This window comes from Nanorana parkeri, unplaced genomic scaffold, assembly GCF_000935625.1.
Source record: "Nanorana parkeri isolate BGI_ZX_2015 unplaced genomic scaffold, ASM93562v1 scaffold3, whole genome shotgun sequence".
Classification (NCBI taxonomy): Eukaryota; Metazoa; Chordata; class Amphibia; order Anura; family Dicroglossidae; genus Nanorana; species Nanorana parkeri.
In genome coordinates, this window is record NW_017306271.1 from 1,504,507 (window position 1) to 1,517,920 (window position 13,414).

General features: G+C 42.2%; 1 protein-coding gene across 5 annotated transcripts in view; it reads left to right on the forward strand.

Moving 5' to 3' along the window:
• The window catches only part of PRKAR1B (protein kinase cAMP-dependent type I regulatory subunit beta), a 201,186-nt gene that overhangs the window by 113,417 nt on the left and 74,355 nt on the right, over nucleotides 1-13,414 (forward strand). For all 5 annotated transcript variants that reach the window (XM_018566412.1, XM_018566487.1, XM_018566565.1 and 2 more), the window contains one exon: nucleotides 3,786-3,832. In XM_018566412.1, coding sequence (XP_018421914.1) covers nucleotides 3,786-3,832 — 47 coding nt within the window. The remainder of the gene's footprint in view (nucleotides 1-3,785; nucleotides 3,833-13,414) is intronic.

Below are 13,414 nucleotides of genomic sequence, written 5' to 3' on the forward strand. Positions count from 1 at the left end.
TATATATATATTTATTGGAGTATGAAAGTAAATAGCATACCTTTTAATATTGACCTGGATGTGTCAAAGTAGAGCTCCAGAATTTAAAAAAATAACCCCTGCAGTGAGGCTACTCCTGAAATGCAAGGGTTAACTGCTCGTTTTGGTCTAGGGGCACAAATAACGAAGATATACTCACCTGATCATCAGTCCTTTCTGGCTGCTAGACCAGTTCCTGCAGCCTCTTCCCGGGCTCTGGCAGTCTATTATTATTATAAAGGTTATATATAGTACCAACAGTTTGCGCAATGCCTTACAACATATGGGGAGACAGACGGTCTAAGCTCCACTGACATCATCCTGTCTAATGCAGGTTCATTCACCTGCATTAGGCATGAGGACTCCGAGGGACTTGCCACAACCAGCGTAGAGGGGAAGAAAAGTGAGCGCTGGCCACCGCAGGACCCAAGATCAGGTGCTTCTAGCCAGCAGCAAAGGAGCAAGGAGCCGCAGTAGGGTGCAGGGAGGGTACTTTTACTGGATTTATCTTTTTTCATCCTTTGCATCTCATTATTAACCGGCTCCATCCTCTTTCTGTTTAAATGCACTCCAACTACTGTCGCATATCATTTCTCAGGGTGGGTTTCCTGATGTTGACAACAGTGGTCCATTCCTGTGTAATGTGCGCCAGCACAGCCACTTATAGTGTTCATTGGAAGCCCGTGTGCCAGAGCAAAATTAGGGGACAGAAACAGAGAGTCGTCACACTATAACAAGAGGTGATTGAACAAGGACCTTTGTGGTTGGATCACCAGGTATTGTTTTTGTTCAGTAAATGTTTCACAACAACCAACCACAACATTCTGATCAAAAAGCAATGTATAAAGGTTCACAAGACATGGAAACAAGAATGTCAGCATTTGTAGCATGAATCATCAGGGATAGCAGCAGGTATTATTGTAATGAAAGCTGCAGATTAATCCTTTTTAAAAGAGAACTATGGGGTAAGTGTTTTTCCCTATAGCTCTCTTTAGGGGCACGGGAGGACATATACTAACTTCCTCCCGTGACCCAAAGCTCAGTATACAGCAGGCTATTGCTCATTATATACTGAGAGCAGCGCAGCCGAGATGGATCCCGACAATACTGTTGAAATCCACCAAGCTGCGTGAGTGACAGCTGGCTCTGCCTATCTAGAGGCAGAGCCAGCTGTGCCTGCCCCCTCCCCCATTCGTTCCCCCACTCAACGCTGGAGGATCGGAGAGGGGAGGGGGGAATCCCCGCGGGGAGCGCTGACTGACAGTCACCGCTCACTGCAGCGAGACGATCGGGAAGTGAGCGGATCGGCGGCTTGTTTCTGCTCACAAACGACAACCGCACTCAACAATTTGTTACCAGTTATACAGTAAGGTGCACACGAAATGGGCTTTGAACAGTAGAACAGTAGAAAGGCATCATGGCACACTCACAAACTAGCATGTAAAACAACTTGTCTCACCACTAAGGACAATGACAGAGGTTTGGATACACGTCTTCTGCAAAGGATGTGTAAGCCGCACTGCCGCGCCAAGGCACCTCTTATAGTGCGGTCCTAACTCTAAACTATGAGAGTCTCCATCTTGGAGCACATGGGGCAGAAGATATCAAATTGGGTGCAGGCCTGTCAGGAGGACGCCCCACCTCCTTAAAGGTACAGAAACACACAAGGGATCCCGCACATCCCATTGGCAGCTGAGAAACCCCATGCGTCGCTGCACCAAATCGGTAAAGCAAAACAAACGACAACCGCCGCGGTTGTCGTTTGTTTTGCTTTACCGATTTGGTACTGTTCTATTGTTTCTGCTCACTTCCCGATCGATAGAGCCGACCTGTGACAGTTTCTTTGTCACAGGTCGGCTCTAACTATGAGGATAATCTCCTTTAAGTTTGCATATTCTTTAAAAAAAATGCACTCAAGTGTATGTAAACCCTGTTCACTTTTGTTCTGTTACATATATAATGGAAAGCATTTTGTTATATCTGTTTAATAAGTGCAAAAAAAAAAATACCTGTTGATCATGTCAGAAATTCAGAGCTGCCCTGTGTGTTATCTCAAAGAAACATTTTAGCCATCCCTGTTCTTATCTTGGACTGCAAGTCAATTAGTTCCTATGTTGTAAATAAGAAGACAGTGGGAGTGGTTGAGTAACTTAGCAGAAGACAATGAGCAGGGCTGACATCATTCGGTTCACAACAATGATGTGTGTTGTCAGCCCATAACAGGGCTTAGTGTATTTCTGGCAGGTCAATGGGTATTTTCCTGTGCTTATAGGAATAAAACCTGCAAACATGTGCTTGTATTGCTGAGGGGTAATGCATGCATGTTTGTTTGTTTACTTTGATGTATGCTTTAAGTCAAGATTGAAGATTTGAGATTAACTCTTGTATACGTCAATTCACTTTAGTATATCACCAGTCATAACTGAGAATCATCACACTAGTGGGGTTCTCCTTGCTCCCCTCAGCTAAACTTTTTAACCACTTCCAACATCAGCGCCCGGTGGATGGTGGATCGGTGGACATGCATTTCTGGAGTGCTATTTATAAACGGATCTGCAGAAAATTCACATGGGTGGCAAGTGTGTCTGTGATTGGCTGTGATCTGAGCTGTCAATTTACAGCTGGGATCATAGATACAATGTACAGAGCCGATCAGAGTGTCTCTGTACTTTGTGATAGCTGTGGTGACCAGTTACAGCGGTCACAGAGGTAAACACTCTGGTGTTGATATTTCTGAGCCCTCCCCTTCCTTTACAACAGAGGAATGAATGAAAGGAGTATTTATCAATGAAGATTAATTAGAATGAAGGGAAAGTAGGCAGCAGCAGATTCATGGTGAGGGTTTGTAATTAACTTTTATAATTTTGTTTAACCCTTTTACCCTCCCTCCCTGTTTTCAACATTTTATCTCCATCCTGATGCTCTACGTGACCTGAAAAATAACTACTTCACCTCCCTTATCCTGCTCACTATCCCCTTCATCTCCATTCTGCCACTGTATGTGACTTGTACATTAACCCCTTCAACTCCTCCCTCTGTGTATGACCTGTACATTAATGATGCAGTTTGTATCTAGTGCATTATTACCAAGCTCCATATATTAAGCTCCAAACACAGCAGCATGTTTCTTCATTTGTGGAAAAAAAATTAGTCTAAATGTTTTCAAAAAGAGGTCATTTTGGGAGTGTTCATATTGTCGTGGCATTTTTATTTGATCTGTTTTATAACAGAATGTAGGGGAAGCAGCTTTTTTTTTTTTTTTAACATGATACAGTAAAACATTAAAAAAAAAAAAACAGTGGTTATTGAATACCACCAAAATAGAGTTCTCTATGTCTAAATTTAAAAAAATTATCTAAAATTAATTTGTTGCATGTCGGAGTAATTGTCAGTCAAATGATCCCAATTGGGTTAAAAAAATAGGCATTTAGGAGCAGTATCACGTTCTAAATGCTGCAAAGCGGCTGTCAACCACCCTCTGCAGATTGCTTTTCAGAGGAGCGGTGGAGCCTACAGCCCATGTGAACGAGGCCTTGTGTGTTCTTCTAGTGGGAGACTACAGGCAGCCTGCCAATGCACAACATGTCCGATAGATTTTCCATTGTGAGCCCAGGGCCACATCCCCCTACCTGACACTAGTGTTTAAGTGACAGTCACAGTCATGTACTAGAGACGAGGAGTCTTTATGAGCCTACAGGATCACTTTAAATTTGTTGCTATTATAGACATGTAGAAATACCTTGCTTTATTAATCTCTTGTCTTTCAGGTGATGAAGGTGACAACTTTTATGTCATTGATCAAGGAGAAGCTGATGTGAGTAGTACTCTATAGTAGATCTATAGCCATTCTGTATTTATGTATTTGTGTGTGTTTGAGTGTGCTTGTTCTCCCGCCAGAGACAAGCTTTAGCATTACATCATGAAAGATTATATGCTACCCGCAAGCTTTTCATTACATTTTATGGTCAAACATTAAAACAAAAATTCCCAAGAAAATCCTCCTTTGTGTTGAAAGAACTATGTATTTATTCTGTAAAGCATTACATATTTTTAGGATGATGTATACAATGTGTTATTTTACCCATTCCACTTGGATGATATTTTTTATTTTTTTTACAAATGCAAAGCATTGGCTTGTTTGAGGGAAATCTATCATTTACTTTAATTGCATTTATTTATTTCTGCTTCTCTTGGAAAACCTTTTAAGATTTAGTTGAGGGCAGCAGAGAAATCATGCAGTAACATTTCAGTAATTTAAAGTAAGAGGCAAAACTTTGTTTTTGAAATGGGATAGAGGGGTGAAGGATTAGTCTTTTTTTTTTGCTGTCCACATTAGAGCTACAACCAACTCATTGATTAATAATAATAGATGATGAGAATAGTTGTCAACTATTCTCATCATCGATTAGTTGGTTGCATCCCCTAGCTCTCTCCTCCACGCTGGAGGGCACAGCAAGCATTGGGCGGGTGCAATACCCAGCCTGCTATTGCAATTTGAAATGGCCAATAGCAGGCTGGGCATTGCACCAGCCCACTACCTGCTGTATGTACATTCATCTGCCATCTGCGGAATCGTGCCACTGGCAGCTGTCATTCCCCGGCTAAAGCTATTCAAGCGCCATGTGCACTATTAGAATTTTTTTAATAAAAGGTGGTTTCAGCCTGACAAATTCTGTTGCGGGAGGTGCGTTGCAGTGCCATTAATTTCAATGCCACCTCAAACGCGCCTCCCACCCACAGTGTGATCGCCCACACTGGAACGCACAGTATTGCAATGTTGTTCATTCCAGTGCAGTATGATTGCAAAAAATTGTGCATGCAGTTTTATTCTGAAGTAAACTTTATGTTTGTAACACTGAATTTGTGTATTTCATTTTAAATTAAGGATGGTATTTATTTAAATGTTTTTATCCGATTAATTGAAAAAATTATCGGCCAACTAATTGACTATGAAAATAATCATTAGTTGCAGCAGTACATTAGAGAGATTCCCCCTTTAAACTGTCTTGATCACCAATGTGATCTCCTGTCTAAGAGGGCAATTCCCTCACATTGGAAATATATACTCTTACTTTGTGTTGTGTCTACTGTACACAGGACATGAAGTCAAGGGAAATCTCATTAAAGTGACACTAAACTCATAAAAACGTATACATTACATTTAAAAATGCATTAAAGTACCTTAACTATTAACAATACTGTACCTTATTTGTAAATTACTCGGCTGTAGACCCTCAAATCATCTCTGAATTGGTGCTGACACTGTCCTTCCCTCTGGAGGATGGCTAACTTTGTTCCCCGTGGTCCCTGTGTGTGTATAATTTCAATACACATGAGCTAACTAAACATGAGATTGTAGTCTATCACAGGCACGAGCTTGGAGCGATGGCTACTTTACAACACACACAGGGACCATGGGGAACAGAAGTCGCCCCCCTCCAGAAGGAAGGACAGTGTCAGCACCAATTCAGAGATGATTTGAGGAACTACAGACGAGTGACAAATAAGATACATTTTTGTTAACAGTAAGGTACTTGAATGCATTTTTAGGATTTATCTCCTGAGTTTAGTGTCACTTTAAAGTGACATTAAACCCTCAGATTTTTTAACATAAACCAATACTGTAATGTGCGCCTTACTGTAATCCATGGTTGTTTCCCTTCTCTTTGCTGCTCTTCCTTTTAAATCCTCATGTCTTCTCATGCTTGGGGAGAACTTCCCTTTGCAGCTGAGTGCCTCTTCCTGTAGTGCTGGCTCAGGTTGTGAACCTTCACACAGACACCATGTAGCCATTCCAGAGACAAGGCAGTCTGCTGCAAAACAGAAGTTCTGCCCAGCATGAGAAGAGATACAGATTTAAAAGGAAGAGCAGCAAAGAGAAGGGAAACAACCATGGATTACAGTAAGGCACACATTACACTATTGTTTTATGTTAAAAAAATCTGAGGGTTTAATGTCACTTTAAGGACATTAGTAAAGATATGTGTCACTTTAATTATACACAAATGGCAAATTAAAAAAATCTGACACCCCTCCCCTACTCTATCAAAAATGAAGAAAAAAAATGTTGGCTTTAGATATACTTTAATGTTGTAAGAGTGGTGAAGAGTGGTGTATTTGCAGTTGGCTCATACGGATAGTCAGTACTGCAGTTTGCACTAATTTTTTTTAATTAAGCTGATAGGGTATTAGCCTAGCCCCAGCAGACTCAGGGCTGATACTTTAAATCAGCTTTTCACAATCTTTTTTGAGTCACGGCACCCTTGAAAAGTATGGAAAATCTTGAGGCACCCCAGTCTAAAATGTAATGGATTTTAGGGGGGACCCCATGCAAAAACACATTACATTATAAGCCCCCTTTACATCAGGAGACCTTGTTACATCAGAAGCCACCCTTCACATCACAAGCCCCCCTTCATGTTATAAAAGCCCTCTTCACATTAGCAGCCCCCTTTCACATCAGAGTCCTCACTTCACATCAGAAGCCCCTCCATCACATCAACAGCCACCCTTTAACATCAGAAGACCCCTCCACATTAGAAACTCCCCCTCCATATCAGAAACTCCCCTTCACATCAGAGTCCTCCCTTCACATCAGAGTCCTACCATCATATCAGAAGTCACAGCATGGCAGAGGCCGGGAGGCCGAGTAGGCCTGAATGGAGAACTTTCATCTGTTTCTAAATGGATTCCACATTGCCTGGATTAATCTCATGCATTTCCACGGTGCCTAATGCCTGGCTGCACCATGGAATGTATGACTCACCATGGAAAGTTTGTGCAAACATTTTGAGGCAGCCCTTAGAAAGCCAGAAGGCACCCTGGTTTAGAAAGGCTGCTTTAAATTACTTCCCTTCACTCCCTTTCTGAGCAGCTACATAGGAGGTTAAGGAAGTGCAAAGTATTATGATGTGCAAGGAGAGGGGAGGCTGTAATGGGGAATTGACTCTTTCTGGAGAAGTCACATTTTCTAGCAAGTTCAGAGGCACATTACATAGTTAAATAGTTGCATAGTATTTGAGCTTGAATAAAGACACAGGTCCATCAAGTCCAACCTTTGTGTGTATGTGTGTGATTGTGCATTTTAGGGTTGCACAGATACCAAGTACAGTCCTCGGTACAAGTATGAGTACATGTACCGATACTTTTGAGCTCCAAGACTACACTAGAGAAAAATTCAGAAGTTAGGAGGCCGCTGTCATGTGTAAGGCGCACACGGAGCTCCTGGGATTTGGGCATCTCTGTTTTAATGTACGATTTTGTTTTTATAGATATACTGTAAATAAAGGGATGCACAGATACCAGTTTTGCGAGTACGAGTGGTACTTGCCGAGTACTTCCAAGTACGAGTACTGATACATTTTTGTTTATTGTCATGTGACAGTTTTTCTAAAACAATACAGACTAATGATTTCAGGACAGTGGTGGAGCGCCAGAGCCCGGTCCCAGCTGCAACCCTGATAGTTCTCATGAAAATGCCAAGTATCTGCACTGGTACTCGAAAAGTATCTGTGCATCCCTAGTGCATTTATATACACATTGCATAAAAATGAAAGAATGAAAACTAATATATGAAGAGGAAAAAGGGTGCATGTGACACTCATGCTTAGGTTGTATTCTCCACTTATATTCTAAATGATTCTCTCTCTCTCTCTCTCTCTCTCTCTCTCTCTCTCTCTCTCTCTCTCTCTCTCTCTCTAATACATATACATAATCTATCTATATTTTGAGCATTACACTGATATTCTTCTTGAGACAAATATCCCGTAACTAATTTCTGTTGTACAAACACAGTGCACTCAGAAGGAGACAAACTATTGACTAATGATTTAACGAGCACTACAAAGGTTCCTGAGACTCTAGGATGGTGTTAAGTCTCTGTGTTGTACTAATGATATAGCCTTAACTCCCTGACAAAGGAGGTATCACTTTACCTCCTGTTAAATAACAGCAGCTCCAGGGAAAGAGCTTGTCAGTAAGGAGCCCACAAGGATGGAATGCACCTGAGGGGAACATCATCCCTGAAGGGAAGGCATTTACTAGTCATTTGTGGCTCATTTTTGCTGAGTGGCTACAGGAAGATCTATGGACTGTTTCCGCTGCCAAAACCCTGCTTTACTCATGCTCTAAAGAAGGATATTACTAATCTGTACTCTGTCACCTCCTCCAGCTATGTGGGACAGACAATGGTTCACACTTAGCTCGATGAGTAACACTGGACTTTCAGTAACGTCATCTTTTTTCCCCTCTAAAATACACCATAAAAATGCAGAATTGTGGCTTCCCAAAAATATTGATACGGGAAATTTGATTAACGGCTTTTATGTTCAGGTCATGATGGAGATTCTGGTGGTTAAGAAGTCAATATAGGACTTGGTATAAAGAGAGCTGTACTTATAAAAAGAAAAGGATTAAAGAGAACCTGCCATTTATTAAACACAAAACTATAAACTGAGAGCATAAGGTGCCTGTATGTACCTCTATCTTCCTATAAATCTGCCCTAGCATGCTCTAGGGGCTTTCCCCCACAAACGCATGGCTTTCCCCCACAAACACATACACCTTGCATTGCTGGGGAAAGCCATGCCTATACTTTCTGTTGGAGATAAATCAGTATTTTCAGTCTGTGCACTTCTTATGTGGGCTGAAGCAGGATGACCTTATTTAGGATGGGGTTAATTAACGTGCACATTTTCGTCCAGGGACAAAAGTAACAGTTATACTCACCTGTACCTCAGAGCCGGCTGGCTGCTGTTCTTGCAGCCTGTTTCCTCCTTCACTCCAGTGATGGAATGTCTCTTGGTGCCCTCATGCCCTATACACTGTATAGGACGTGTCAATCACAGGATCTTAGACCACCAGAGCGGAGAGAAAGGGAGGCTGTGGGGACCGGTCTAACAGCCAGCCATCTGTGAGGATCAGGTGAGTACATCATTGTTATTTTTGTCTCTAGATGAAAATGAACACTTAACCCTTGCAGTGCAAGGGATAAATATTATTCGAGTTTGTGATTGTACATAAAGGTCAATTCACAAAGATTACCGCGACCCTCTGGCTGCCGTTAACTCCAAGCATCCGTTAGATGTCTGTTTAGGAGAGCACAAAATTGAGCCATTTGGGTGGGGATAAAATACCCATTCAGGAAATGTAGAGGCTGTTGGTGGTTAAATTCTTGGAATAAATAATCTATGATTCTGCAAGTGAAATGAATGTTGTAATAAGAATTTTACAATGTGATAACGTCACGACCGCAGCTTGTATACATTAGATATGTGTCCGCCCCTCCAAATATTGAATTCAGGTGTTTCCAGTAAAGAATACTGTTATTGCTACAGCATACAAAGTAATTTTAGACAATTGTGTGCTTCCAACCTTCTGTTCCAGCATGGCTGTACCCCCATGAACAAACCCAGGTCCATAAAGAGTTGGTTTGATCTGTTTGGTGTAGAGAAACTAAAACAACCTGTGCAGAGCCCAGACATTACCTCCACTGAGAAACCTTTGGGATAAAATGCTAATTGCATGCAAGGTCTTCTCACTCAAAATCAGAACCTGACCTCAGAAAACATATTTTTAGCTAAATGGCACAAATTCCCACAAGGTACGCTCCAAAATCTTATGAAAAATCTTGTAGAGGCTCTTGCAGCCGCAAAAGGATGTGTGTGTGGAGGGGTAGAACATAATGGGTAGGGGAGAACATCATGATAATGGCCTATGGTTTGGGGAAAGTATGACTAAGAAGCACATATAGGTGTGATGGTCAGGTATACACAAGTTTTTGGCCTTAAAGTGTAACTAATGCAGCTTACTGACCTGACCCTGTTGTCTGTTCTGGTCTACCGGTGATGATATGAACAGTATTTGCTGTCTCTCCTCAGTGTATGGGAACATTACTTAGCTGTTATCTTATCTGAACATAGCGAATCATTCTTCCATGTACACATTACTTAGCTGCCTTATAATTTATTCCAGTTGGCTGTTAATAAGGAAACACATGAGCCATTATTTTACTTCCGTATGACCACATGGAGATTATTGGCCAGATGCTTGTGGCATAAGATTTCTTGCTGATGCTGTTCTCATGGTTTGGCCAAGGGTGGGGGGGTGTAGGCCTCCAGAAGAGGATATTGAAGAGAACACAGAATTAAGGGTTGGTGCAGGCTGATGTGGTAAGTTTAGGTCTATATGTGTATTGAGCCATTTGGTTCAATATACATCCATTATACTGGGCACCTTAGATGTCCTCTGTCTTCATACAATGCTTTAATTATACTATAGGTTTTCTTTAAATAAGAGTTGTGTGTTATATTAGTGGATAGCATTTTTACATTTCTCAGTCGGAAAATTGCATTGTATCAGTGCATAGGTAACTTTTTTCCCCTTATGGTTTTTATCTCTGTTTTGCTTGCTACTGTACTTTCTCCACTCACAATGTATATATGAATGTACACCTATATACACAGATCTGTCAACCATTTCTCTGAAGAGCGGGGAGTGTGGAAACTGCTTTGCACATATTGGGTGTCTCTCACAAGTCAATGTTTTGTTATGTAATTGGCAGCTAATATTTTAGGAAATAACATGAACTGGGAGCAGAGCCAGTTTCAGGTTTCAAACAGTAGACCTTATCTGACATTAACACATTGCATGTCAGATACAAAAATGTTCAAACCTGTCTCTCTGACTGAAGCAATTATAGAGCAGCCGAGAGAACATGATGACAAGCAGAGCATATTTATACAGTGCAGGCTGAGGATCTCAGTGCTGGAAAACACATGGAAAAGTATGTAGATGCTAACAATTGAGTGTGTATAAAATATGGGTGGGTACATTTGCATGAAATGAGATTACCACTTTTCAGCAAAATCCGTTCAGGTGTTTCGGACCCACCTGTGTCATAAGAGATTTCTACACTTCGACACTTCAGGAGCCACAATATCAAAATTCAGCTGTAGAAACACTTCTCAGTGACTCTTAAATGGCTGCACAGGCAAACAGTTACCGTGGCGGTGCAGGGCTAAAGTCAAGCTAGTGTTGGTCTACGATTGAAGATGAGCCCTGACATCCTAAATATTACTAGCCCACTGTTAACCCGACCAATGTTTGCTAAAGGGCCAGTCCACTCGAAAGTGATATTTTAGTTATATGTGCAATTTAGCGGACTGTGTGTGTGTGTGAGATGACTTCGTTGGGCCGCCTCGTAACTCCACGAGATGTTGAAAGGTCATGCGAGGAATCTGACACTGCACTGCTGCCCTTCTGTTGTCTTGTACCAGTCTTGCCACTCTCCGTTCTGCCCTAACATTGACTAGTCGCTGCCGGCCACAATTCGCACGTTCAGACCCAGATTTTCGGCTGACAGTCCAGTCTTAAAACACTTTAACAACAGCTGCTCTTGAACATTTAACGAATTCTGCTGTTTTGCTGATACTCGCTCCATGGCTCCGAGGGCCAACAATCATCCCACGTTCAAAGGCTGTTAAATCGCATTGTTTACCCGTATCTTCAGAAAAAAAATCACTTCTACTGTCGTGTTAAACAACCTGCTTCCCTATTTATAATGGTCTGGCCCTCTAGCAACTTCAGCGCAAAAAGAACAAATATGCTAATATTTCTTTAGCGTTTATTAAGGAACACAGAATCAGTAGAATTTTGAGACCATTTGGTTATACTGTTGCCTACAGGAGGAAATAGAAATGGGTAAACAAAAAGCAGTTGACTAGTCAAGTTTAACTCCTCCCACTCCCACTTTAATTTTTTTGCTAGTGTACTAGAAAGATGGACACCTCTTCTCTAAAACCGTTTTTCTAGACATTTTTCACTTTTATGAAGAATAGAATTTCTTCCATTAAGAGTTCTTCTTTCCAATGAGAGCAGAGCTCATTATGCAGCTATGCGGATTGGCTAATTTATAGTGTTACCTTGGAGACCATACCCGGACCCCGCCATCATCAAGATGCAGGGACTACTTGTAATGTGATCCTCAGTCACTGAGCTCTGCTGGAGGCACTTCCCAGATACTTGCGTACTGGATTGTTATCCACAATCTGCAGGTGCAGGGCCGTGACACAGCATCTGGTGTGATCCTGATCCCTAAAACTGCCTTTGGAGTATGTCCGGGGTCGGGATGAAGCATGTCTGAAATGTGACATATTCACTGGGTTCTACACTCTCCAGTTCATCGCTACTGTGCTTGTTCACCAAAGACTGCTTTACAGGCCTAGGACTATTGCACTATTGTGGTTATCTCCTACTAGTTTGCTGGTTCTGGAAGGAAAGTGTGTTGATTAAGTTTGGATAATGCAGGAATGCAGGACATACACTATATTGCCAAAAGTATTGGGACTCCCCTCCAAATCATTGGATTCAGGTGTTCCAATCACCTTCATGGCCACAGGTGTATAGAATGAGGCACCTAGGCATGCAGACTGCTTCTACAAACATTTGTGAAAGAATGGGTCGCTCTCAGGAGCTCAGTGAATTCAAGCGTGGTATCGTTATAGGTTGCCACCTGTGCAATATGTCCATCCGAGAAATTTCCTTGCTACTAAATATTCCGCGGTCAACTGTTAGTGGTATTATAACAAAGTGGAAGCAACTTGGAAATACAGCAACTCAGCCACAAAGTGGTAGGCCACGTAAAATGACAGAGTGAGGTCATGCTGAACCGCACAGTGCGCAGAAATCGCCAACTTCCTGCAGAGTCAATAGCTACAGACCTCCAAACTTCGTGTGGCCTTCAGATTGGCACAACAACAGTGCATAGAGAGCTTCATGGAATGGGTTTCCATGGCCGAGCAGCTGCATCCAAGCCTTATATCACCAAGTTCAATGCAAAGAGTCGGGTGCAGTGGTGTAAAGCACACCGCCACTGGACTCTAGAGAAGTGGAGACGTGTTCTCTGGAGTGACTAATCACGCTTCTCTGTCTGGCAGACAGTGTCTAGGTTTGGCGGTTGCTAGGAGAACGGTACTTGCCTGACTGCCTTGTGCCAAGTGTAAAGTTTGGTGGAGGGGGGACTATGGTGTGAGGTTGTTTTTCAGGGATTGGGCTTGGCTCCTTAGCTCCAGTGTAGGGAACTCTTAAGGCATCAGCATACCAAGACATTTTGGTCAATTTCATGCTCCCAACTTTGTGGGAACAGTTTGAGGATGGCCCCTTCCTGTTCCAACATGACTGAGCACCAGTATACAAAGCAAGGTCCATAAAGACATGGGTGAGCGGGTTTGCAGTGGAGGAACTTGACTGGCCTGCACAGATTCCTGACCTCAACCCAATAGAACACCTTTGGGTTGAATTGGAGCGGAGACTGCGAGCCAGGCCTTCTCGTCCAACATCAGTACCTGACCTCACAAATGCGCTTCTGAAAGAATGGTCAAACATTCCCATAGACACA